Genomic DNA, 26,624 nt, shown 5'->3' with positions numbered 1-26,624 from the left:
TGGTTTAAGATTGCAGTGACCACGCATTAATAACTGCACTGAGAAGCAGGCATACACGGAGGTTGTTCCGGGAAGGACAGAATGAATGTCACCGAGGTGACACCTGGTCACACCTGGTGAGTACCCTTCGCTGCTGCCTTTGTTTCTCACCGATTCATTCTCAAGAATCGCTGTTGTCTGTTGGTGCAAAATAAACGTTTCCTCCTGGATGACCAGAGCCTCGCGCTGCAGATGCGTCACAGCACGCCAGTCTCCCGGTCCCTTCACACGGGCAGTTTTTACACCAGCCAGACTTAGAGCTTCATAAATGTGGGAAACTGTCAGGTTCCTTTACAGAGGGGCTCTTAGCTACAGCTTTTTGGCGGAAACAAATGGTCCACCCTGATCTTCTCATTTACCCTCTGGTTTGGGGAACCTTCTGTCATCCTGCCTGCTATGTATTTGCGTCCTGGTAAATTGTTTTTAAATGCAGATGTTTAATAGTGTAGTCGAAAACAAAAGGTCATAAGTCTCATCTTATCATTAACACCACACCAGATTGATTCCAATATTCAATGCACGCATGGCCTCATGTTTCAGCTTCCTTATTGACATGAATGTGCTGAGCAGAGCTCACCTGCCTCTTGTCAGAGACATGAATGGGCTGATGATATCTGGTCTTCAAGCAGAGGAAGTTAGAGGTGAACCCCAGCCTCGGAATCTACATGAAATATGTAGCACAGTCATTAGTCATTTGCAGCAGGCTAGCAAAATTCTAAAATAGGAGAGAAAAATACTCTCTTTTCAGTGGCTGTCAAAGAAGTCATAACAATGAACTTTTTAAAAAAAAATTTCATTGGCCAAATCCTCAAATTGAAATGTGGAGACTTTTTTCCTATATTTTTATAAAAGATGTTTATATTGTTAAAAGGTTATGCAGTACCAGACAGGTGCCCCAGGCAGCTCATGATGCAAATTTATACAAATATATTTTGGGTACCCCTGTGTCCATGAGTCAATCTATAGCAGTATAGAATTAGGATTGGATTAAGTGTTAAGTTTTTGCACTGTAAATTTAACTGTTTTTTTTAAAACTGGAAATATCATTATGTTTTGTTCAACTACTGTTTCCCCAGGGCCTAAAATAGTGCCTCCCACTGAGCGGCACTGGGTAGTCGTCGGTCAGATCTGTAAATGTCCTGAGTTTACCGCACGCAGCCCTTGAGGGTGTTGTCAAGGTCGTGTTCCCTCTAGCGCTGAGCCTCGCCATCCTGGTAGTCCTGAGCGGTTGCTGCTTCCCCTCCTTCAGCTCAGCCCTGGGGCTTTCTGTTCAGGGTCACTGTGGATAAATTACCAGTGGAACCCAAGCCCCCAAAGCTGCCCTATGGGCTGGGTGGTGCCAAAAGCCAGAGTATTGCTCGGTGACCTCCAGCCTGTTGACTGGGGCAATTGTTAGAGCCAGGTGTGACAGAAGGACCCAAATAGCCTCCCTTTCAAGTGGCGGAGCCTTCCATACGAGGCACCCAACACCACGATGCTGTCACTGTCCTCGCTGACATGCCACCCACCTCCAATAAAGGCTTGGGGGCTGCAAGGATCCCTTTTCATGATGAAACCTCCTGTCCACAGCTTAGGAGAGAGTCATGAAATCACCCAGAACAAGTTTTTCAAATGTTTTAGGTGTTTACAAACTATTTCTGTGAGAACAGATAAGGGGGAATGAATTTTGCAAATTAGCATTTGATTTAACCCCAAAAAAGTACGCTGATGTTTCCCACAGTTGCCCTCAAACATAACAAAAGGTTACATGTTATAAAACCATCAGATTTCATGGGGAAAAAAAAAAAAAAAAAGGTGACATGATGGCCAAGGAAACAGAAGTTATAATTTATCATTATGTTAACTTTTTTTTCTCCACATGTTCACAATGCAAGGATGTTTAACGCGGACTTCTTAGCCGGTGTTTAATTGATAGTCAGAACTCCTAACAATTAGAAGTGCACTGCCTTTTCTTCCCTCCAGCATTTCGGAGGCGTTGCTCAGACTTTGTTTGTTGTTTGTGCTGCAGTGTCTTACCTGGCACCTCCTTGTCTGGACAGACTTGATTACTGAGCACCTGTTTTGTGCATGGTGCTTACTGGCCACTGAGCATCCGTAAAGACATTTTTGTTTACACCGGTAATCCCAGTGCTTTGGGAGGTCAAAGCAGAAGGATCACTCAGGCTAGGAGCTTGAGACCAGCCTGGGAAGTATAGTGAGACCCCATCACTAAAAAGAAATGAGCAGGCAGGTGGATCACAAGGTCAGGAGTTCGAGACCAGCCTGGCCAATGTGGTGAAACCCCATCTCTACTGAAAATACAAAAATTAGCTGGGCATGGTGGTGCATGCCTGTTGCCCCAGCTACTGGGGAAGCTGAGGCAGGAGAATCACTTCAACCCAGGAGGCAACGGTTGCAGTGAGCCGAGATCACGCCACTGCACTCCAGCCTGGGCAACAGAGGGAGACTCCATCTCAACAAAAAAAAAAAAAGGAAGAAATTAGCAGGGCATGGTGGAGCACATCTGTGGTCCCAGCTCCTTGGGAGGCTGAGGCAGAAGGATGGCTGAAGCCCAGGAGTTGAAGACTGCATTAAGCTGTGATCATGCCACTGAACTCTAGCCTGGGTGACAGTGAGACCTTGTCTGAAAAAGAAAATATGCTTTTAAAAATCAGAGGGACACAGCCACAAAAAGAGACATCCACAGAAGCAAATCGTAGCACACTAAGAGCCACGAAGGGGCGCAGTGTCCAGGGGAACTGGAAAGGCTGCCTCCTGTGCTGCTGAAGGGGGGGCCTCAGCCCTCCCAGCGCCGCTCACTGCCATGGTGGTTTGTGCAGCTTTCCTTGTGGCAGATCTCAAACTATTTCCCGAGATCCTCTCACATCGTTCTCTCACTTTCTCCTTACAGTACCGCGTGTTCTTTGGTGGAAGTGACGTGCGTCTTGTGTGTTATGGTTCTGTGTTGAGGTCCCGCGTTTTAACTGTGTGAATGATGATTGTGTGGAAAAGCCGGGGGCGCTTCACAGCCATGTTTGCACGTTCTATGGGAACACGGGGGGCTTCAGTGCGCCAGCAGCATCCAAGCCCGCCTCCACCTGCCACCGTATTGTGAGTCCTTAAGTTTGGTCCACTGCACTTGTCATCCACCCTCGTGATAGATATGCACACATATTTATGCTTACGAACTCTCTCCCCTTGCTCGAATGTAAGCTGTTTAGGGCAGGAGCTTGGTTAATTTACTACTTTTATCACAGCTCCTAGAAGACAGCCTGACCCGGGAGTGGGTCTGTCTGTCCCTCCATGTGTCTGGACGTTGTCTAGCCCCCACCAAGCTCATGGCAGATGGGCCACATGGCACTGCCTCCTCTTGGTTTGGTGTGGCAGGTGGAGTTGCGTTAGTCTTTGGTTCAACTAGCGCTTGGCCATCGTAGTGGACCAAGATGGAGGAGAGAGCAAGAGTCGGATGAGGCTGGTTGAGGGCAGAGGTTCCGGGGTGCTCTTTTTTCATTTCCTTTGTGAGATTGAGGTTAAAAGTGATTGAGGTTAAAAGACATGAACTGCTCAGGGTCCAGTGGCCAGGCAGCCAGGCTGGGGCTGGAGCTGCCTTTGAGTCTGTGGTTCCAGTTCATGGAGCCCTGTGCAGTTTTCTCCCTGACCTCCATCTGCTTCCTTCTTATACCCTGGGTGTGGGCTGTCCTGAGAAGCAGGAGGGCAGGGTGCAAGGTGAAGTGGAAGGCCTGTCGGCTCCAGCAACACACGGCTTGGACATCCTCACACAGCATTGGTGGGAGAAGCACAGAACTTCGGCTCTGCAGCATGTGTCCAGAGCCACACAAATGCTCATGTTCATGAGCCTGCATCTTGAAAACTGCCCTAAAGTAATGACTCTATGTGCTGAAAACACACAGAAGTATTGATTTACGGTCAAAAATTTGAAATCCATCTAAGCAGCAGGGAAATGACCGAGCAACCCAAAGCATATTCTGCTCTTTATGATGTTAAAGAAGAAAAGAATCCTATTACTTATCTTTTTATGACATTTAACAGCCTATGGGATGACATCTCACAACCAGATTGCCTCCTTTTTAAGTCCCGGCTTCTGCATGTCAGGTTTTCCCATAGCTGAGGACACCATCACACTTTTTCAAACCGCATGATGTCGGTAGATAAGAGCAGGGATGTACTTCGAAGCAGCAGCCGGAGTTCGGTGTATTGCTATACCTTGAGCAGAGAGAAGTGGCCAGGCACATTCAGGACCCTGGACAAAGCCTCTCGCTGTACTGGCCTAAGGAGCCTTCCTTACCTGCTCAGACAGGACGCCTTCCTGTGCAGCAGTGGGTCATCTGACTGCATGTGACTTTTCATAGAAACCACCAAGTTTCTAAAGAGAAGAAATTTATGTTATCAAAGAGGCCTCCTACGTCTGATTACCTTCCTGATTTAATTGAGTTTTCTGCAAAACGCACGCAGTCTCTCCCCAGCCTACTCAGCCTTACGAGTGAAACCTAATCTCTTCAGTTTAGCAGATCTGAGCACCCAACTTGAGAAATGGCTGTGACTGATTATGTAAAAAGAGAAGAGGCCAGGGAAAAGCGGGAATCTCTCGAAATGATTTCATTTCCCCCTAACAGCACTGCGCATCATGCCTTCCCATTTGTCGGAGTTCACCGGATTAATTTAAACTCTGTGCTGCTTGCATCCAGCTAAAAATCAGCTAGAGAACAATTTGATTCCTGAGCCTTAACTATAAAATCCTGACGTGCATTCACAAGCACGCTCCTTTCTGGCACACTCCCCACGGCTTCCCCAGGCTTTCTGCCTCCCTTGGCCACCCTGTATTCCTTCTGTCATCCCTTAAAATCAGATGATGCTGTCCGGTGCCAGCTGGCCCTCCAGCATAAAGAAAATCTGTTGTAGTGGACAAGAAAGAGATACCAGGAAACTGATGTGGTGCAAAGAAAGCAACAGGAACCAAATGGAGAGAGCAGAGGACCACGACCTGGGAGGCGAGGACTCAGAGAAGCTTGCGATGCCCAGAGCTGCTCCACCTGTAGGTAGGAGGAGGCTGGGGATGCCCCTTCAATGTAGGGCCCCATGAGCAGCTCCAGACCGGGACCTCCCTTGAGTCAGCTGTGTAGAGCCAGATCCTGGCAGGTGGCTGGAGGCCAGACAGCCACGTCCATCCATTTCTTCCTCCAGACTCAGCTCGTGGCTCAAGTCTCATGATGGCCGTTAGCTTCAGTTCCTGAGGGAACCCCTCCTGCCCCCTCTGAGCCTTCCCCCATCTCACTAGATCATCTAGTGGACTTTTAAAATATTCCGTATTTAATTGCTTTGTAGCGTTTAACACAGTGACCTTTCCCTTTTTTTTTTTTTTTTCTTATTTTTTAAACAGCTTTATTCAGATAAAAATCACAAAACACACTTCCCTCAATTATCGGGTACAATTCAGTAGTTTCTAGCATCTTCACAGATACGTGCAACCGTCACCACAGTCAATCTCAGAACATTTCATCGTCTCAAAAAAGAAACTCTGTACCCGAATTGGTGGTCAGAATATGTGCTTTTTTTTTTTTTTTTTTTTTTTGTAAGGCCTTATAAACATAGTTCAGTAGTCAAGGTCCTCATCTAAATGAAGACCAAATCTCCTAAATTCCGACTGACTTGGCTTCATTTAGAGAGATCTCTGGGCGTGACTGAAAATGGCCCGAGTAGGAAATTCTTCTCTCCTGTGTGTTCTCTTCGTTCTGGCTCCTCCTATTGTATTCCTTTCCTCCCCGTTTTTATAACTCAGTCTAACACTGTGTTGTCTTTTCCTTTTGCCAACATGTATCATCTTCCTGGGCCCCCCGCCGTGCCCCCGCTGCCCCTCTGACATTGTGTACCTCTGTGTGAGCGGCAAAGGGAAAAGGACAATAATGCCAGTCTCTGAAACATCTTCAGAGATGGGGAATTCAAGTCAACCTCCTCCCGCTGAAAGCTCCCGTCAAAAGGACTGTGCGAAGGGGTGAGGTTTTGAACTTCACTTCACACTCACCTTTTAACAGAGACCCAGGATGTTGTGATTTCCTTGGATGGCAAAGGTGGCCTGTTCTTTATTTACCGGCCTACACATCTCTGTAAGCTTCAGAAAGAACAGAGCCCTTATTACAGATCCAAATTAGCTTTATATCGTTGGCCGTGTATCAAAGGAATTGTGTTTTAATTCACGAGTTCCTATCATGAATTCATCTGGAGTTTATGGGGGGCTTTAGCCCTCAGCTGATTTCCCTCCTGGCACCTACAAATGGGCCTGTCTTTGATAATTTTAAATTCTTTTAATACCAAACAAAAAAGGGATTTATAGTAATGTATTGTACCTGACGCTGCCAAACAGGTAAATTAAGGTATGGGTGGAAGCGAGAGGGGGCAGGGGCCGGTACACATGTGGTCAGCCTTTTCCTTCTCTGTTTTGTCTCTCTCTTTCTTTTTCTTACATATAGATGTATGCTTCTTATGAACATGTTTTAAAGCACTTTGTATCTTTAATCAACATGTAGAAAATTCACCGCCAACCTTTCAGGAATCGTTGTAGCTCCCCCAGAGTGAGTGCTGGCCCCTTCTAGCAAATTTTGGTGTCCCCCTCATCAAACTAAACCCCCTGAGGAAGAGGGGTAGAAGATGTTTGTCTGGAGGGCCCATCACTCCCTGAAATCCAAGCACCAGGGTCAGGGACGATCTGACCTGGGAGGGGACTAGGCCCTGCCAACAGCAGCAGTAACAACAGGGGTCCTTGCAGCAGGGAGGCTTACAGAGATCAAGTGCACCTACGCCCAGCACCTCCCCCGGCAGACACATTCAGAGGCCCTTGGGAGCGGGAGGGACATGAGAATCACAAGCACAGAGCCTCATCTCTTGACTATCACCCGGGACATCAAAAACCTATCAGCGCACCTGGCAAGGACCCTCACCAAGGCGAGCTCCCTGCAACGGTTCATCAAAAATTACCCAGCTAATGATCGGCTGGGCAGATAATCGGAGGAGAGTTAATTGTAAGGTTCGATATGGCATCTTGTCAGCAGAGATAAGTTGTCACGTTTTCCACTTGAGCTGAAACTAAATGATTGTAAAATAAGTTATGAGTGTCCTTGGGCCTGTCTGCCGGAATGATAGCTAAGAATACATTCCTGGCCCATCAGTCTCAAGCAGGCTGCTTGATATTTATGCGGACGGAATGTTATTTTATTCCCCCTCTAGTCATGCTTGTCAGCCCTCCGAGTGAAAAGTGAAACTGCTTCTTTGACTCATACTTCACGTTCCGAAGCTCAGAGAGACTGCAGATTGTGATCATTATTGCTCATATTATATATTTTTTGGGGTGTGCATTGGACATTGATGCCCGATTGGGAAGAACTAATGGCTGACATTGAGTGTGCGGGATGGGGCCTGCCCATCCCGGCTCAGCGCCACGCAGCACGGGACCCTCATTCCCCCCGTCAAAGCCAGTTTCGATGTGGAGTAATGAGGCACCGCTTTTTTAATTTGGCATGGCATTTTCTCCTCGCTCCTCCCCTCCTGCCCTTAACGCCCTCGACAGTAGTTGTCTGTCCCGGTGCCCGGTAATTGATACAAAATAAAATGCATTCTTTGTATGCAGCCAGGAGGCGCGGACGGCGCTCCGTGGGCCGGCTGGAGCTCATTTACAGTGTCTCAGGCGGAGCTTTCGGGCCTCTTCAATTTGAGGAATACCTTGTCAGGCGAGAGGAGCAGTCAGGATGGAAAGGCACAGCGTGGAAGCCGAGTGTGTTGTGATTGCTCATATTTTAAACCCGGGGAGTGTTAAACAACTCCTCTTGAAAGGGAGCTGTCGAGACCTAGAAGCCGGGAGATTCCTATTCCAGTGGTAGAGCTCAGCGCCCAGTGGACGGGAACCAGTCATTCTGCCCATGAGAACACCCAACCCAGGTGAGGCCAGGGCCTGGTCTGCAGGCCGGTCTTCTCTGCTTGGTCCTCACTGGCCTTGAGCCCTGGCCCACGCTTCCTACCTAACTCCTGTCTCCTGCCATGGCACCCCTCAACACACTCTTTCGTTGCCGCTGTCACCTTCTCAGCACCACGGTGGCCGCTCCCTCGGGCCGCCAGTGCCCCTGCTGCCGCAGCCGGGCCCTCCCACGGGCAGGCACCTGGAACTGGCCCCAGAGCCGCCTCCTGTCAGAGCTGTGCTGCTTTCCTCGCCGGCTGCCTGTCCACTCCTGCCAGACCTACTCCCAGCCCCACCAGCCCAGAGCACGTGGGCTCTCTGAGTGCTTGAGTGCCTCCCTCTTGGCCCACCATAGACAGCCCACCTGTGAGTGGTCAGGTGCCACTGATTATCTCCTTCCAGCAAGAAAATTGGAGGAAAATGTCCAGGTTCTGGGCCATGGAGGGTTGGAGCATGGCCATGGCAGGAGAGAGCAGTGGGCAGAGGTGCACCCTGCCCTGCCTGCAGTAGATGGCCTGGAAAGTCACTTACTGCCTCAACTCGGCGCCTCCAAATTGGGGCAGGGAGGGTGCTTGCAGGCCCACCTTGGAGGACCCCGGCCCTGTGAGCGGCCATGTGGGCTGCTGCTTCCGGGATCTCGGGTGCTTCGCACACATCAGTTACTCAAGTCGTAGCCTCCTTCTGAGGACAATGGCAAAGAGCTCATGAATGCTGGCCTTGCTTTCTGTCTCCATTCTTGAACTTGCCATTGTTTTTATCCCATGACAAGCCTGTGTCCTCTTAAAAGCACTTGCCGCCGTCTCCCTGCAGTGGCTGGGACAATGCTTGCAGAACGCTGTTTCTCTCCAGCCCTCTCTTGGGCTTTCCCCTGGTGCGGTGACACCTCCATCTCCCTGTTGGTCCCGTTCTCTGAGCCCTGATGGCCTAACTAGGAGTTCCAGAGTCACCATTCTGGTTTCTCGGGGGTGGCCGGGGGCGGCCAGGGTCTGCTCGGCCCAGCGCAGTGGCTGTCGGCATACCCCACTTCTCCCTGCACCTGTGGGGCGCTGCCCTCAGCGTGCTCGCTGCCGGAGATGCGATTCCCCTCTTCTTTGTTCAAGAGGCAAGGCCCAAGAAAAATTGTCTTTTATGGAAGGCATCAAGCAGGAAATTAGATCGCATCATCTTCAGTCCTTAGAAACTATCTCCGTGGGGACAGGGGTGTTGCCCTTTATTCTCTGACAGCAGCTGGCTCCTAGGGCACGCTTGGTGGATGGGGCGCTCAACAGGGAGAAGCTTTCTCTGTGTCAATAGACCTCACTCACGGGCTCAGTCGTTCACCTAAAAATAAATTCCAGACGGTTGGAAACTCACAGGACAGTGGTTTGGCACAAAAGTGTGCTTGTGGCCAGTTTTAAAACTAAGTCACAAAATTGATACAATGCTGTATGATACACCAGAAAGTGGTCTGTTCCATCCACCCATGCAGGCGCCCCTCACACAGAGGTCAGCTCTTTCATAAAACTTAAATACGTAGCGAACCCCGTTACTCATCCCGAATACATTTCAGGATGTGTGCCGGGGAGGAGGATGAGCAAAGGCCTGCCTTCCTGAAGCTTACGCTCACAGGGAAGGTGTCCCATAAACAAAGAAACACACATGGAGCATGTCATGTCCCCGTGTGGAGAGAGCCACCGGGCACAGGGGGCCGGGAAGGACTGGATTTGCCAGTGTCCTGCTTGGGGAAGGCCTCCCTTGGGGCTTCCTCCTTTGGCTTCTGGAGTCTAAAGCTTCCTGGTGTCGCTTCTACCTGCCTAGCAGAACCGCTCAACATGGTTCCCCATCTAAGGCGGCAGGGATGAGCTGTGTGGATGCTGCCGATGCTAGTGTGACCACTTTGATCCCTGTCCACTGATGTGGCACCTCCAGGGCGCTTACGGAGTGAAGGGGGAGTGTGATCAGTAGCACCATCACTTAGGAGGTGTGTCCCCTGGGGAGAGCCGGGTTTTAGCGAGTGCAAGGTAAAGCAGGCCTTCCAGAGTGAGATCGCTGGTGCAAGGGAGCTCATGCAGACAGACCAAAATTCCGACGAAGAGGAGTGCGTGAGGTGGAAGACAGGAAGCCCTGGGTGGGACACTGCAGGCTTTCCCACTGTTGGTGTTCGAGGTGTTTGAGACTGTTCGTGCCGCCTCCACCACCCCCAGTTTGATACCCAGAAACGACTCCAGCCATTGCCAGCGGTCCTGGGTGGGGGCTTCTAAGTGAGAACCAGTGGATCTGTGGGAATCCAGAGTCCCCTGCGGCCGGAAGTGCTGGTGTGGAAGGACGCGAAAGGGAAGTGCTGACGGGTTGGCTGTGGCCGTCTCTTAGGGGAAGGTGGGTGGTGTTATTTCTGAGTGCTGTCTCCTTCCCAAGACTGCCATTTAGCTGCTTCCTCCAGGTGAGTCTGGGATTCTCCCTGAATTATAAATATTCCAAGATATGGACAAAGCTTGGAAATGAGAGGGCCCTGTCCCTGTCAACTATTTTGCAAAAAGTTCCCACAGCTAAAAGTGGGGAAGGGGCCTAGAAACAGACATGCCATTTTGCTTTCCAGAAACAGGATTTCTGAGCTAGGTACCAGTGAGTCTGGTCTCACCCAGGTGGGATTCTGAATTTGATTGTGAAAGGGGTGCTTTGCGTGCACACAGAAAAGGAAACAGACGTATTTGAACAGGGATAGTTTATTTAAGAGAATGGGTAGACATCAGATAGATGTCCCTGTATCGTTAAGTTGTCAAAAATATGTGAGTTGGGTACCCATATAATCCTCAGCAGAGTATTTGAAGAGATTGTTCCTTGGTCTCTTCACAAGCCAGTCGAAAGATGTGTGAGCCAAGCACAGAGACAGCGTGATTCATTTGGGCTGAGTGGTCACTCGTAGACTCTTCCAGGAGCGGATTGGAGCATCTGGAATTGCAGGCTCTGTCTTGACTCCACCCTGTTCATCTTTTTCATGGACGTGGATGGATATACGGAAGTAGATGCTCAGAATAGCCAAACATAACTAAGACAATTGTGACGAGTAACAACGCATAGACTTAGAACACAGAGGCAGACTGACAAAGTGGTGGCCTGGAACAGAGAGCCATGCGGGAGACCCACCAGTGCCTGTGTGGGAGCCTGCCGTGTGAACGATATGACTAATATGTGTGTCCTGAGTGTCTTAGAAATACTGGTCTACACCCGTAAAAACAACCACTCGATACCAGGAGAGAGTTCATGCCCTGATACACCTACTGTGGGCTCAGCACCGCACAAGTCACCAAAGGGGAGGTGAGCACTGGTGGTGGCCTGGGCGCAGGCATGCTCGTTACATTTGGATAAGCGACTGGCAGCCACGTGCAGAGAAGGTCCCGACTGTGTACTCCATAGGAGTTTAGAGATGGGAAATGTAAGTTTGGGAGAGAGTGTTACAAACCCAGAGTGACAGAAGGAAGGGCACACCGTTGGGGATGAACATGGCCTGTCAAATTGAGAGGACACCCAAGGGACAGAGTAAAAAAAAATACGATTTTAATAGAATAATATTACCTAATAGTGGCCCCGGCAGCAGCGGAGAGCTGTGTTTGCCTGTTCTGCTTCTCTGCCTGCAGTACAAGGGTGGAGCCCTCTGAGGACAAAGACCGTCAGAGTGACCATTGTTTTTCAAGACCAGGCACCACGCCTGGCAGAGTGGGCTCCTGACTCTGAGTATTCGCTATTGAGACTGTGGCTTCAAGGGTTAAGGAAATCACCCTTTAAGGAATAATGGGGTTAAGGAAAGGTCTAAGAAAGTGAGTATGAAAGATCTCTGGACCTCTGAGGACAAAGGAAGCAGTGGAGAGGAAGGAATGAGTGGGAGTGACCTGGCCAGGACACCTGAGGATGAAAGGTGGGACCAGGACAAGCTAGGAAGGTTCCTTTAGCAAGAGAGGGGAGCCCGTTCCTCTGGGGATGGAGAGAGGGGAGCCCCCGTTCCTCTGGGGATGGAGAGAGGGGAGCCCCCGTTCCTCTGGGGATGGAGAGAGGTGCCCCCGTTCCTCTGGAGATGGAGAGAGAAGAGCAGGTTCCTCTGGGGATGGTGAGGGCAAAAAGACTGCTATAGGAGCCGTGATGGTAAAGTTACAACAGAGGTGCCCCAGGAAGCTGACAGCCAGATTGCTTCCATTGACGTTACCTCCCACCTACTGCCAGGGAACAGTGACCTGTTCATGTGCCTCTGCATCTAAGGATGTGTGTGCATAGGGAGCACCTCCTGCCTGGTAGAGGGAAAGTCGCTGAGACATCAAATGGCCACGTTTCCTGCAACTCCTTAAAGTGGTTAAGGGTGCTTCCGCCTTTTGTGGGTGAGGGTCCACCCACAGGGAGTGCACACGGTTGACACAATTGCAGAGATCTCCTGCCATCCAGTGTTGCCTGGGCTGTCCTGCAGGAGCCCTGGGGGGCCCTTCACCCCCTTCGAAGAGGGCACCCCACAGCCCTCTTCTTCCACGTGTGATGGGTGCGTGCAGTGAAGGCTGAGCCTTCCAACCGTGCAGCCAAGCGCCTCTGCCTTGGGACGGCCAGGAGCATGCATCGGGGCGTTCTCGGGACCACGTGTGTTTCTCAGATACCTTAAATTATATGTTTTTACATTTCTCAGCATATGCTAACATTGCCTAGAACTTCACAAAATAAAAATGTTTTCAGTCCATTTTGATTTCCAGTATCTTTGTAAACCCTGCAGTGGCTCCCATTTCCCACAGAGCACAGGCGAGGGTCTCCACGGTGGCCTGCGAGCCCCTCCTGTCCAGTGCCACCTTCCACAGGCCTCTCCTACCCACGTCGGCCACTGCCACTCTGGCCCCAGCTCCATTTCTGGAACATACCAGGCTGTCTCCTTACAGCCAAGCTCTGGCTGTTTCTCCGCCTTCATTACCTTCTCACTCCTCCGCCATTGTCAAGCCTTGACTCAGTGTCCCCTGCTCATCGAGGCCTGCCCCAGCTACCCTACTTTAGATGACACCCTCATCACTGCCACTTCTCTCCAACTTCCCCACCTGCATGCCTGGCATTCCATTCTGTCTTTCCCATGACTCTTACCAGCTTCCGATGGACTCTTAGTTCTGACCTGGCTGCCACGTCACTGTTGCTCCACTTTAAGAGTTGCCATTGGGGCAGGAATGTCTGTCTGTTTCTCCTCAATCAGTGGTGGGTGCGAAGCATCTCAAAAGCCACTGGCCCACAGTCGGTGCACAAAAAATAGCATCCGAAGGGGCTGAGTGCACGGCTCAAGCCTGTAATCCCAGCACTTTGGGAGGCCGAGGCAGGTGGATCACGAGGTCAAGAGATCGAGACCATCCTGGCCAACATGGTGAAACCCCGTCTCTACTAAATATACAAAAATAGCTGGGCATGGTGGCGCATACCTGTAGTCCCAACTGCTTGGGAGGCTGAGGCAGGAGACTCACTTGAACCTGGGAGGTGGAGGTTGCGGTGGGCCGAGATCACATCACTGCACTCCAGCCCGGATGACAGCGCAGCTGCGTGGGGCGTGGGTGCAGCGTGCTGCACAGAACTCTGACTTTGGGCTTAAAAATGCTGAATTGTGGAATAAAAACTTTTCGAGACTCGAGGCAGGCACCACCTATTTTTCCTGCACTTTTTCCGTGCACTGTTCCACCCTGGTTGAATTATATGTGTTTCTGGTCATTTTGTACTCCTTCGGCCTTCTCTTTGATAAAGATACAAAGGGACTTAATCCATGGAAAGTTTCACTTGTAGTGAATAATCACCTGCGCTGGTTTTGAAACTTTTCTAAGTAGCTTCAATGAATCAAAAATTGGCAAGCCTGCTGTATCGACTTCCAAACACTGTTGCTGGACATTGGGGAGAGAGAGAAAAAATAGCATAGAATTTTTCACTAGTAATAAAACAGGATGAAGTTACAGTCATCTGTGGTATTGAGGCCAGAAGAAAGAATCAGGAATTCCTTATCCTGTGCACCCACAGGAATCAAACCCATTTAAGTTGGGGTTTCCAAATGTATTCTTCAATGCATTCTTTTCATTTCTAATATATCAAGGTGATTCTAAGAAGAGAAAGATAACAAAGAGCATGAACTCACCCCCTCTCTTTTGCAGAGCTCCAGTCATGGAAAGGAGAGAAGGAGAAATTATCTATGGCATGATAGTGATAGAAAAATAAGTGTGTGTTTTTAGGGAGCGGGTGGCACAGTAGAGCACGGGGGGGTCGAGCCCACCTCACCCCGAGCCTCTGGGCCTCCAGCCCACCAGCACGGTGATGGGATGTTGCCTGCGGGGCTCCATGCGATACGGGAGGGGTGTGGCTGTGCTCTTTCTGCCTAGTCTACTTTGTAAGTGCTCACCCTCTGCATTTTTTTTTCTTTTTGCTTTTTCCGGTCCAATGGCAGACACAGGGCTGGGTGACTCCGTATGCTCCAGCCCCAGTATCTCCAGCACCACCAGCCCCAAGCTCGACCCGCCCCCCTCCCCTCACGCCAACAGAAAGAAGCACCGAAGGAAGAAAAGCACCAGCAACTTCAAAGCCGATGGCCTGTCCGGCACTGCTGAAGGTAAGGGCTCCAGGGTGGGAATCTCCACTTCGGAAAATGCTTTGTTATTTTTCAAATGTGTGAAATTAGACACCCTAAGAAGCACAAATGCGCAGTATTGCTGGTCACCACCTGTGCTTTCTGTTTGCGAGGTGGTACTAGAGGGCCCTTGGGACCTTCTCATCACCGTCTGATTCTCAAATGACTCAACCAAATCCGCCGTCTCACTCCTGGCCGCTGTCACGGTGGCGAGTAGGAGTGCTGGTCCCCCGGCCATGAGCCTGATCCGGTTCTGAGGTCTCGCCCCACCCTGGCAGCCTGGGCGAGTGTCCTCTCTAGCCAAGGTGGGCCATGCTGTGTGACTCTGCTGGGGACACTGCCCACTTCTAGTTTAGGAGTCTTCTCTGATGTTGGCTACTCTTTAACCAGACACCTGCCTTGATTTCAGCTTTTAGCAATGTGTTATGCTAAACGCCTCTTTTGCTAACGTCTATCAACTCTTTCTGGAATGTGCACTCTGTTAATATTCCAGTTGTCACAGCTCATCATGAGTCTCCTTTCACCTGAGTCCTTCCTTAGTTTTTATTGCCACTGATGGCTGGATGTGAGCGTCCTGAAGTGGCTCCTTCAAATGAATTCCCCTTTTTTAAATTGCATAGATGGAAGCAGAGATACGTGAGTGCACATGTACACACGTACACCACATTATGAGAGGTAAAATCAATGCAGTTGTAACAAACAAAGGAACACTTGAAAGGAAAATCAAAGTTTCCGAACCTCGTCATAACATGAATTGTTAACCGTGAGGTCGACAAGAGTAAGAGTCTGTCTTCAGCAAGGGTCTCGTGCACCCGGGCGTCACCTGCATGGCCTCTGCCCTTTCTCTTTCTCTGTGGCTGCCATGCTTTTTCCAGACACTCTGCCAGTTTGAGTGTTCAGACCGGTGAGCCGTCAGCTGGTGGCCACGTTAGAGAGAGTGCCCCATGCCTTCCACATATCCAGAGTGGAGTGTGTGAACCCAGGGTGTATGTGTCAGCAGGGAAGGGGCGGAGCAGGGGGTGTGCCTTGTGTTTCTGTAACGCCTGAGGTGGGAGCAACGTTTCTTTCATCATGAGGAAGCTGAGGTTTGGAGCTCTGAGTAGCCCGCCAGCCTCCCCAGAAGGGTTAGAAGCATTTCTCCTTCACCACATTTCTTCCTGTTTTGCCTCCTAAGCTTCCTGTTAACATATGTAGCCAATAAAAACCGATTTTTCGGCCAGGCACGGTGGCTCACGCCTGTAATCCCAGCACTTTGGGAGGCTGAGGCGGGAGGATCACCTGAAGTCAGGAGTTCAAGATCAGCCTGGCCATCATGGTGAAACTCCATTTCTACTAAAAATACAAAAATCAGCTGGGTGTGGTTTCAGGCACACGCCTGTATTCCCAGCTACTTGGGAGGCCGAGGCAGGAGAATTGCTTGAACCAGGAGGCAGAGGTTGCAGTGAACCCAGACTGCACCACTGCACTCCAGCCTGGGCAACAGAGTAAGACTCTGTCTCAAAAAAAAAAAACTGTTTTTCTCATGTTGTGGTAAGTGAGGACAATTCCACTAAGTCAGCAATGGTGGAAAATAATGAAATAATGATTATAAGTCTGAGAAGCCATGGATGCCACTGACTTTCCCACTGAAAAAGGGTTCAGCCACAAGTGCTTTATGTTGGTAAGATTCCATCAACCATTTGGCAAAAATTACCTGCCAAGCACATGCAGCCACGCCTCCCTGATTGGGAAGAAAGTTAGCCTCTCCAGGGTGGGCAGCCTGTGCCCTCCACCCTGCCAAGCTGCCCACACAGGGGTGGGGGCCAGATTCCCTTTAGGGACAGGCCATGCGCTCATTTTCACAGGTACATGTCTTCTTGTGTTTGTGTTTCCAGCCGAGGTCTGTGACTTTTTTTATACACAACCTGGTAGGAACTGACTGTTACCACTTACATGCACGTTCATGATCCCACCCACCTGTTGACTGCTGCGTGGATGAGTTGGTATGGGGAGGTCCTGCCATAGATGAGTGGCATTTCTGCACGTTTAACTGAGCAGCTGGTACTACCCTGTGTTCCGATCAGCACCGGTGAGCCTGAAGGAAGTTTGACAAGTGACCGTGAGCATGTTGGACACCTGATGTTTCAGGTCCACTTCCTGAGTGAATGGGACTGTACGTGGGTGCCAGGCAGTAGTGGACAGCCAGGCTGAGATGCAGGCTCTGTCCAGGCAGCCACCCTGGGCCTCCTTCCTTAAAGGGGTGACACCAGTAGAAAGATTTCAGGCACCATGGAAACTCCCAGATGAGGAAATCACAAGAGTGTCTCAAACATGGATGTGTAAGTGGGTGGCCTGTGTTCAGAAGCCCAAGGCAGAAGTTTCCCGGGAGCCACCTCACGCTCTGCGTAGGGAGTCTGGTCTCTACATCAGCGGCTATGACATCTTTCCTATAGAAAATAAGCTATAAGTCACTTATAAAATGTATCATTTTTCCCTAGGAAAAGACTACACAAGTCATTTTTGTGAAACAATCTATATTTCACTTTTTAAAAGCCAAATTCTTCTCCCAAATTGTAGCATCTCTAAAGTCAGGACACATCATTTTAGATTCATTTAAATATTTTTAGACTGATTTAGATATTTTTAAGATTTATTTACTATTGCATTTTTATATATAATTTTATAGTGAATATAGATATATTTACGGTACTTTTATTTACTGTTAATTCCTTGAAAGTACATTGTGTAAACCACCCAAATTAAACATTCTGTTCTTGAAATTAAAGCTAGCTATATATGTTTTATTTTACTTACTTATTTACTTACTGTATTTTTGAGACAGGGTCTCACTCTGTCACCCAGGCTGGAGTGCAGTGGTGCAGTCATGGCTCACTGCAGCCTCGACCAGGTTCAAGTGATCTTCCCACCTCAGCCTCACAAGTAGCTGGGACCACAGGCAGGCACCATGATGCCTGGCTAATTTTTTTTGGTTTTTTGTATTTTTATAGAAACAGAGTTTCACTCGGTTTTGCCTAGGATGGTCTTGAACTCCTGGGCTCAAGCAATTCTCCCGCCTCAGCCTCACAAAGTGCTGGGACTATGGGCATGAGCCACCACTCCCAGCCTGTATTTTATGTTTTCAGAATACTATTCAATGATAGGAAACCATTTCTACTCCTCTTTTCTGCAAAGCTCTGTGACTGGTTACACTAGCATATTCTCTGTCACCTGACCAAGTGCTGAAAAGTTGGAATTGCAGATATAAAACATTCTGTAGAAGATATGTGTAAAGTAGTTGAATTTTATGGCTTTTTTAACATTCCTATTGGAACAAATAACTAGATTCAATCTCTTCAGGGTGTAAGAAAAAATTCCATTGAAGTTAGCAAATTCATCTGGGTCCTTTGAATCCATTAGTCAATAGAATCCATTGAAGTCAGCTGATTCATCAGAAATGAGATGGGGCTTGCAGGCCAGCTCACTGAGGGGAGTTCCCGTGGGACTGTCTGCAGAAGTGCAGGGAGAGCGATGTGTGTGGTGTAGAACCGGGGTGTAATGGGGTGAAGAGAGGGCAACCGTTTGGGAAAGCGTCCAGCTAGGAGCTGTGGCCTTCCAGAGAGACATGTCTAGCCGTGGTGACAGGGAAGGTGAGGGTGACCTCACCCTTCTCTGTCCCACTGGTTTCCAGTGGCTCCTCCTTGACCAAATCCAACCAGACACCAAAAGGCCTGAGAGCCCACGGATGCCAGCCACACAGTTGGCTCCCAGGGCCAAGACAGAGCCAACAGGAGCCGTAGTGTCCGTGCCTTTCACAGCACCTCCTGCAAGCCCCTGAAGCCCGTGTCATGCCACTCTACTGGTGTTCTGCCAGCACAGGAAACTAGGGCAGGGGTGTGTGCTACCGCCATCATCCCCCAGGGTCTGGCCTTACCCCGATCCAGGGAACCCTCGCAGCTTCCTGAAGAGACCTCAGCGTCCTTCTCCAGCTGGGTGCGACAAGGACCCTGCTAGTAGGTCTTCCTAGACTCTCAGCCAAGCACAGAGGTTCTGACCCTGGCCGTTTCTTACCTCTGTGGCGCACTTATTCAGAAAGTAAAGGCTAAAAGTAGGAATCATCAGTATTTGCTGCTGCAAACCCAGAAACACTGTGTCCACACGGGCTTCAGGGTGACCAATGGAAGTAGGGCCGCTCCTGCCCTTGAGTTTCCCCCTGTGCTGGTCCTTGCTGGGCGCTTTTTGCTGAAGAACAGCCGCTACATTGTGCATCAGATGGCAGAGGGTGTGAAACCTCAGCTTAAGGAGAGCATCTCTTTTCTTAACTTTTACAATTTAGAATGGATTGGATGAATCTGGAAAGTTACAGCAGCAGAGACCGTGACTGGAGAACCCCTTAACTTTTTGTGTCTTATTTCGGGCTGTCAGGATTAACAGGAGGTGTGTGGATGACGGAGCCTGTCACTGGGCCCTTGCGTCACACATGGGCTGCATGCTGCATGATCCCTGCAGACCAGTAGAAGGAAACTGAGATGTGACTGGACAGGATGGCGACGGGGCCCGAAGCCCGTGAGTGGAGGGAACGGGAAGTGACCAGGGAGAAGGGTAGTGATGAGGACAAGGGCCAAGAGGCATGATGACCGGGATTGGCTGGTGGAAGGTCTGCCGAGCAAAGGGAGGTCCCAGCTTGTCCTGGATGGCCCAGGTGGCAATCATGGGACTTGACAGGTAGAAGTCTCCAGGAGATGGACTTTGGTTCTGATGCTTAAAGCTCTGGGAAAGGCTCTAGGAACTGGGGCCACCTGAGAGGGAGTGACCCCGACCCTGCATGGGGTCAGCATGGGTTGGACCACGGTAGAGGAGCCCGAGCTCTGGAAGGTGACTGCACAACAGCCCTGGATTCCCGGCCAGGTCCAAGTTTAAGGGTGTGTGCCAGGGAAAAGCGCCTGGGCAGTGGGATTTTTCCAGATCTTTAATGCCTTGTCACCTCTTGGCATTGTCTTTGAATTACAATACTTTTTCTGGGCATCTTCTTATCTCGGGTCCAGTAGTGAGCTTGTCATCGCTAAAATGAACGGCCTCTGCAGTCCCATTCCGTGGCCCCGAACCTGGTGGCTCTCGTTAGTTTTATAACATTCATGCAAGTTTGCATCAAGTGCTAATTTCCCTGTTTCCCCAGTGAAAAGGCTGAAGTAGAGAGAGGTTAAGTGGCTTTCTTGTCCAGGGTCAGGTTGCTGGTAGGTGACAGAACTGTCTCTTGATTCTCTGCCTCAAACTCTTTCCACCAGGCAAAAAGCAAGTCTTTGAGGTGTGTGGAGCTGCTTTTGAATCTGGGAGTGGGGCACACTGAATAGCTTCCTTGATATTTCTCAGATTCCATGTAAAGACACTGACTTTTATATATGGCTCATAACATCTAGAAGTTGTGTAGCAAAGATCTTTCTTTAAAAATGCAGGACCAGGCTGGATTTACCCCATCTTATTATACAAGAGGGTATGCAGAAATCCTGGTGTTCTCCCCGCCTTGGGTTCACAGCGCTTTGTTCTAAAGGTCTCAGAAGGGAATTTATTTTATCCTTCTCATCTTATTCCTTTGGTTGTTCATTCTGGTCTTTATCGCACCATTGTGTGGTTGATCCTGGATGGAGACTGAAAGATTCTGCTGTAGAGGGTAAGTCACAAACGGACCTCTCTCTGTTACGGTAGAAAATGAATTGCTCATCATAGCTGCACTCAGTGAGCAATGACATGTTGACAAATTTCATTAACTCTAAAGTCGCAGAGGTCACCCAGGACTTAGTTTTCCTTTACTCTTTCAAAGGAGAACCTGAAATTATGGATCATTTTATTCTTTCATCAAATATTAAGCAACCACCACAGCGAAAACACTGTGTGTCTGGCTCCATAGGAGACATTGAGAAATCAGACTCAGTTCCTCTCTCTCTCCAAGGAGTTTAGAGCCTGACTATGGAGATAAGACATGCAAGAAACTGTACCGAGGATATCAGGCAGAATATTCAAGAAAGGCATGGGAATTCAGAAGACGCACAACGCATTGAGTTGTGAAAGTTAGGGAAGGCTAACCTGCTGTAGAGCTTAACTTTTATTGTGCAGATTTAGCAGGTAATGTTATCTTATTTAATAAAACTGCAGAAAGCATCACTTTTTCATTAAATGTTGTCTATTTGCAACTTAAAACACCAGTGGTGGTGATTCAATTAGTCACAAAATGGAGTTTTGTCTTTACTTAGATGCTAAGAAACAGATGTTGCTATTCTTCATCAGTTACCTTTTACCTTAGGACTTTTTTTTTATTATTATTAATTAGTTGATGTTTTGAAAGGCACTTTGGAGAGAAATTAAAGAATTGTGCATGCGTAACGTACACTGTTGGGTTTTGTTTTGTTTTGTTTTTGCGTGCATACTCATTATTACAGGAAAGCAATATATGTGGGTGCGTGGAAGCTCCCAGTTTATCTGTCCCCGTCCAGTTAGATGGACTATGATGCAGCTTGAGCCGCTGCTGTGTAGTTTGGGGATTTCGCATACCTTGACTGGGAGGACAGTGTGTTTGTTTTGTTATTTAGAATGTAACAAGGTTGTCAGAGTCTTCCTAGCACGAGGTTCTCGTCTTTTCCTCCTCTCGGGGTACAGTTAGTGTGCACGTGATGGTGAGCTCATGGCTGGTAAGGAGTCAGGGCCCGGGAGCTGTGATCTCCATGTTTATTTCCTGTCTACAGGGGCTTTCACATTGAATTCTGTGTTACTTAGAGGTGGCCGGAGGGGAGATCCCATTGTGCAAGGGTTACTGTCATGCCTCACTTGGGTTTTCTCCTTTTCATCTCCATGAACATTCCACCGGCACCTCCCATGTCTGCTCCTTTTTAACGTTGGCAGCCACCCTGGAAAGGGAATGAAAAGTCTCCACAATCAGCTCCATAAAATCTGCATCATCCACAGTAATTTTGGATATAATAAGGACTTCTTAATTAAACTTCCTTATTAGTGAACCACTGGTTAGCCCCTCGGAACAGCTGAGTTGAACAGTTCACAATAGCGAATGTGGAAAACCAAGAATCAGAGCATCTTCCTGGAAGATGCACTAGCAGGGCAGCCATTGGACTCTGCTGAGGGTACCAGGAGACTGGCTGGGTTTCATCACCCTTGAGCTGTCCGTGATGGGAGACACCATGTGTCCTGATGGACTCGCTTCCTCCCCGCAAGCTAGACCACTTTTCCAAAGAGAGTTGGTTCTCGGATTATAGCTCCAGCTTCCAAGAGAACGAACTTGCTAAAATTGAGTAGATCATCTGGGCTTACTGTAGACATTGACATTGTAGATTGAGCACAGTTGACTCAGAAGCCATCCTGCAGGGTACAGTCCGGCCGCCGCAAACACACACAAGCTGTAAGCACTCTCAGATCCTTTGTGGAAGCCGGCAGGTCAGAAATAAACAAAGATCAGTCCATAACAGCAGGGGCAGCCAGAGCAGAGCTTTCCCATCAGGATGAACCAACGAGAAGGATTTTCGGTAGTGGTTTGGGTTTTTGTTTGTTTTTGTTTTTAAGCACACACAGACTTAAAGCAGTTAGATTCAGGTCCAAGAACATTCATTGAGCATCTACTGCATGCAGGAATTTTGTCTGTTACTGAATGGTACAGTAACTGAGGTGGCCCGGCCGTCAGGATGCACACAGACTCGTGGAGAAAGCAGGAACACGCTGGGAAGCTTGCTCATGCAGGAGCACAGGGCACCCCCAGCTGCCTGGAGGATCTCAGGGAGGTTCCCTGACGGGGCTAGGCACTCATACGCATTATACAGAGAATGAAATATCGGCTATTCTAAGGAGGAAAGAATCTGAAAAGCCAAAACAAGTGAAATCTTGTAAGGAGGTGGCTTGGAGCTCCCGCGGGTACCCAGGCGACTCCTGACACCGCAGACAAGCGTCCCTTAGTCTCTGGCCGCACAGAAGCATAAACCCGCCTTTGAAAAACGCTGACTACTCACAAGGCCCCTTTCTAAGATAAAGAAATGTCACGGACCTCAACTCCTTTTTTTTTAGCTAGACTTAGAGGTGCCCTCCTATGAATGGAGCTCAGTTAGCCTGAGCTCACAGGCTCCGGTATCCATCAGCAGAGAACTCGGGGCACCGTGTTTTCCTCTGTGCACCCTGGGATTGGAATTCGGGCTAGCTCGGGAGACCCTGAGTTGGTCAACTTTCATCAGAGTCTAGGATCTATCGTGAAGTCATTTTCTTGATGGTCTCAAAATGTTGGCGCTCTCAGGGTCTTTGAGTGTCATTTAAGTCGCAGGGAAATTACGGTCCACTTGGACCAAGGTCCTGAAGCTGAGAGAGGGGCTGGTTCCGGCGGCCAGTGCTGTTCATCTTGTGTCTTCCTTACTCTAAATCCTCATCTGCTCTTCACACGCTCCTCTGCTGCGTGTATGTTACCACACAAAGTACAGGGATGCGGACTGAAACGCTGAGCAGCAGGTATGAGAGGTTCACATCTCATGCGTGAGGGTGTTTCTCTTGGCCCCAGCAGCCCTCAGATGTTCGCATGCTCTGTTAGACACATGCGGCCTGGGCTTCGGGAAGTAGAGACGCCCGGGGGTTATGTTTTCAGATGTTCTAGCTGAGCACGCTTAATAATGAAACTAGGCAGTGTTTTATCTCACAGGCAGTGGCGACTTCATCCCTCTTTCTAAAAATGTAAAACAAAAGGAGATGTTGACTAATGTGAAACTTAGTCTATGTGGAAGCAACTTGGCAAATGGAGAGGATGAAATAAAACTGCACCTCCCGTTCGTCCTAGTCAGCCTGCCATGTCAGAATGCCGCACACTGGGGGCCTAACCAGCAGAAACTCATTCCTCATGGTTCTGTAGGCTGCGAAGCCCAAGGTAACGGTGCTGACTGACTCCGTTCCTGGGGAGCGCTCTCGGCCTGGCTCCCAGGTGACTCTTTCTTGCTATGTCCTCACTTGGCCCTTCTGTATGCACATGCAGAGAGAGAGAAGCTCTTCTTTTTCTTATAAGAACACCCATCCCTTATAAGAGGGCCCAGCCCTCATGACTTCACGTAACCCTCATCACCTCCCAAAGGCCCATCTCCAAATACCAGCACGTTGGTGGGGCTGGGGAGTTAGAGCTACAACATGTGAATTTTCTAGGGAGACAAACATTCGGTCCGTAACAGCAACTTTCTGTTCCTGGCTGTGGGATAATGTCCCTGTGGCCCCACCCGCTCACCCACCCACCATACACCATCTAAGGAAAGTATTTCATGGACTCTCTCAGGTCAGAAACTGCTCGGACAGATCAGAGCTGTCCTTTCCCCTTCACTCTTCCCTCCTGAGTCTTGGATTTGTTGTCAGGAGGCATCATCCAGCACGAAGGAAGGACACTGCCTGCTCTTGAACATGGACTGCCTCATTGCATCCTTAAAACAACCCTGTGTAGTGGTGGCAGGTGGCTGGGTGGCATTTCTGTTGTCACAAATGAGAAAGAGGGTTGAATGAAGTTGAGTAACTTGCCCAAGGCCAGCAGGTGAGCGGCCTCAGGGACTTGGAAGTCTGTATTTTGCTTTGCATTTCATCTGTCAACCTGGAAAGGGCTTCAGGGGACTGGAGTAGGAGAAGAGCCTTCTGCAGGCCTCTGACTCTCCAGGTCCTGTGGCTGGCTCCCAGACGTGCTTTTCCCTCTGTGCGTGTCCATTTCTGCAGCACAGCAGGGCCATGCCTATGGCTCCCCACCACTGCCCTTGCGAACTGGGAAGCAGTCATTCCTGTGCTGGTTTTCTCTGGAGGCCTGTTGTGTTGTGCTGTGGCTTCCTTGCAAACACATGCATGCACATTCTGATACATTTAAAAAAAAGATGCAAGTCCCTGCTTCAGCTGCTTTGCAGGCAGTTAGATCCTGTGGGATTAGATGGGCTGTGTTATGGGGGACAGCTCTCTGGACATTTTTTTGGATTTAGGGACATTTAATTCAAATGCAGTGAACCCAGTTTTTCTGTTCATTTTAAAGTTGATAGGCTTTTTTTTTTTTTTTTTTTTTTTTTTTTTTTTTTTTTTTTTTTTTTTATGAGGGAAGTGGGTTTTTTTGTTTTTTCATTTTTCTGAGATGTGGTCTCATGGTGTTGTCCAGGCTAGTCTGAAATTCCTGGTCTCAAGCAATCCTCCCATGTCAGCCTCCTGAGTAGCTGGGATTTACTCTCATGTATCACCATAGCCAGCCAGAGTGTGCATTTCTAAGGGCAGTTTGAGGTTGGAGAGATGAGGGTCGTGATTGATTAAGCACACCACCCCCCCGCCATTATTCATTTGAATCCTGCATTGCTGAGTTAGGTTTTAATCAAATGCCTGTCTCTCCTGGCTGCGGGGTCCCATCATAGTTAGTGACTGGCTCTCATTTTATCGAGATGTGTTATTAATGCTTTGCAGAAGGTGTGGTTGGGGTGAACTCTGTGTGTTTGTTTTGCAATCTTTGCTAACACCCTCCTGCCTTTCCGCTCCACCCCTTTCTCGTCCCAGACACAGGCACCAGGGTGTGGAACCAATGAAAGAACAGGCACGGTGAACGCTCCGGCAGGCCTTGCTGCGCACGCACACACAACTTCACAAGGGCCTCAGTGCACGTGGGGCCTGGAGCAAATTGGCCATTTGTCTGTGGGGTAATGGGCTTTGCTGCAATATGAAAATCTATCAGATGGGCAAAATCAATGACATTGTATCAGAGTTCATGAAAAGTGCCTACTGCACACAGTTTAATTCTATTTAATTTTTTAAGTGGGAAAAAAAGCAAAGGGAACATGTTTTAGTTTTCTCTTAAGCTGATTTCGCTCTGCTTTTTCTTAAAAGTGCCTTTCTAGTTGCCACACAGTGATGTGATCATTATCTGCCACCTCGTCGCCTTGCTGCCTCTGCATGCAGTAAAATACAAAAAAAAAAGACAGAGCGAGAGAAAGCAGGGGCGCTTGTGAAGTATGACTCCCTATCCCAAGACTCATTGCCCACGATTCGTACCGCTTGACAGTAATGATCTTATTACAGTACTGTGGACCTTGAAGAGATTTCATGAGGAGAGCGAAGGGACGAACCTCCGTGTAATCAAGTGGCGCTGAATATTCCACGCGTTTTTGATCACACACTGATTGGGCACAGTTTTAGCCCATCTTCTAGTCAATTATGCATGGCCCCTGTGCTCCTCGAATAGTCGGAAACATTGATGGCTGTTGTCTGGGTTTTGGCAGGCAGCCAGGGGTTTGAAGTGCCTTGTACGTCGTCATCCCAGCATAAGTGCTTTTTAGTTGGAATTGATTACCTTTCTTTGGGTTTTGCTTAATAGCAAAACTGCGTTTGGAGAGGGCTTCAGGTGAAAAATGGACATATTAGCCATTGAGAGCATCTGAACTCCTAGTCAATTTTTAGGCTTCCCTTGTTTCCATCTAATTTCTATTTAATGATACAGTGTTTGATAATATTTAAGATACCTCACCGCATTTGCCGGGAAGCACACATGTTGAGCGTCGAGGACAGGTTCAATTATGTGGCCACCGTGTTCTGGTCCCCGGATTGATCCAGGGGTGGCTCCGATCTTTGAGGCGACCAGGCGGTTAGTTTCCGTGTTAGCGAAAAAGCATTAATTATCCAAAGATATTTTCATCTGCAGAAAAATAGGCAGAGAATTCTTCCTGCTGTTGAGTGGTCGCCCCATGTGAACGTGGAGCTGATAGCAGCATTTCTGAATTTGGGCTCAGCCCGCTACCGTCTGCCCAAAAGGCTTCCTCCCATTGTTTCCTCCCTCCCCTCACTATTGATCTTGAAGTCTGGGGACATTTTGGAGCATGGGATTCTTTCCTAGAGGAATGATGCATGATGTAGCCCGTTAGGACAATCAGACAAAATTCAACCCACTTTCCTATGTAGAAGTGAAAACTGGTAGAAAGCAAGATTTTTTACCTCCTCATGTTATGCTCTTAATTCCGATTCTTGTCTTACAGATTGTCTTAGAATTATTAGGAAAATTTCTAAGGTTTTTTTTTTTTTTTTTTTTTTTTTTTTTTTTTTTTTTTT

At 48.8% G+C, this 26,624-nt stretch overlaps 1 protein-coding gene across 11 annotated transcripts in view; it reads left to right on the top strand.

Annotated features, from left to right (window-relative positions):
• Positions 1–26,624, top strand: part of AGAP1 (ArfGAP with GTPase domain, ankyrin repeat and PH domain 1) — a 616,003-nt gene that overhangs the window by 448,690 nt on the left and 140,689 nt on the right. For all 11 annotated transcript variants that reach the window (XM_032277597.1, XM_032277595.1, XM_032277594.1 and 8 more), the window contains one exon: positions 14,394–14,555. In XM_032277597.1, the coding sequence (XP_032133488.1) occupies positions 14,394–14,555 (162 nt within the window). The remainder of the gene's footprint in view (positions 1–14,393; positions 14,556–26,624) is intronic.

This window comes from Sapajus apella, unplaced genomic scaffold (genome assembly GCF_009761245.1).
Source record: "Sapajus apella isolate SASKATOON/1434 unplaced genomic scaffold, GSC_monkey_1.0 scaffold10, whole genome shotgun sequence".
NCBI lineage: Eukaryota > Metazoa > Chordata > Mammalia > Primates > Cebidae > Sapajus > Sapajus apella.
The sequence above is the reverse complement of the archived record's forward strand: the minus strand, read 5'-3'. Positions and strand labels throughout refer to the sequence as shown.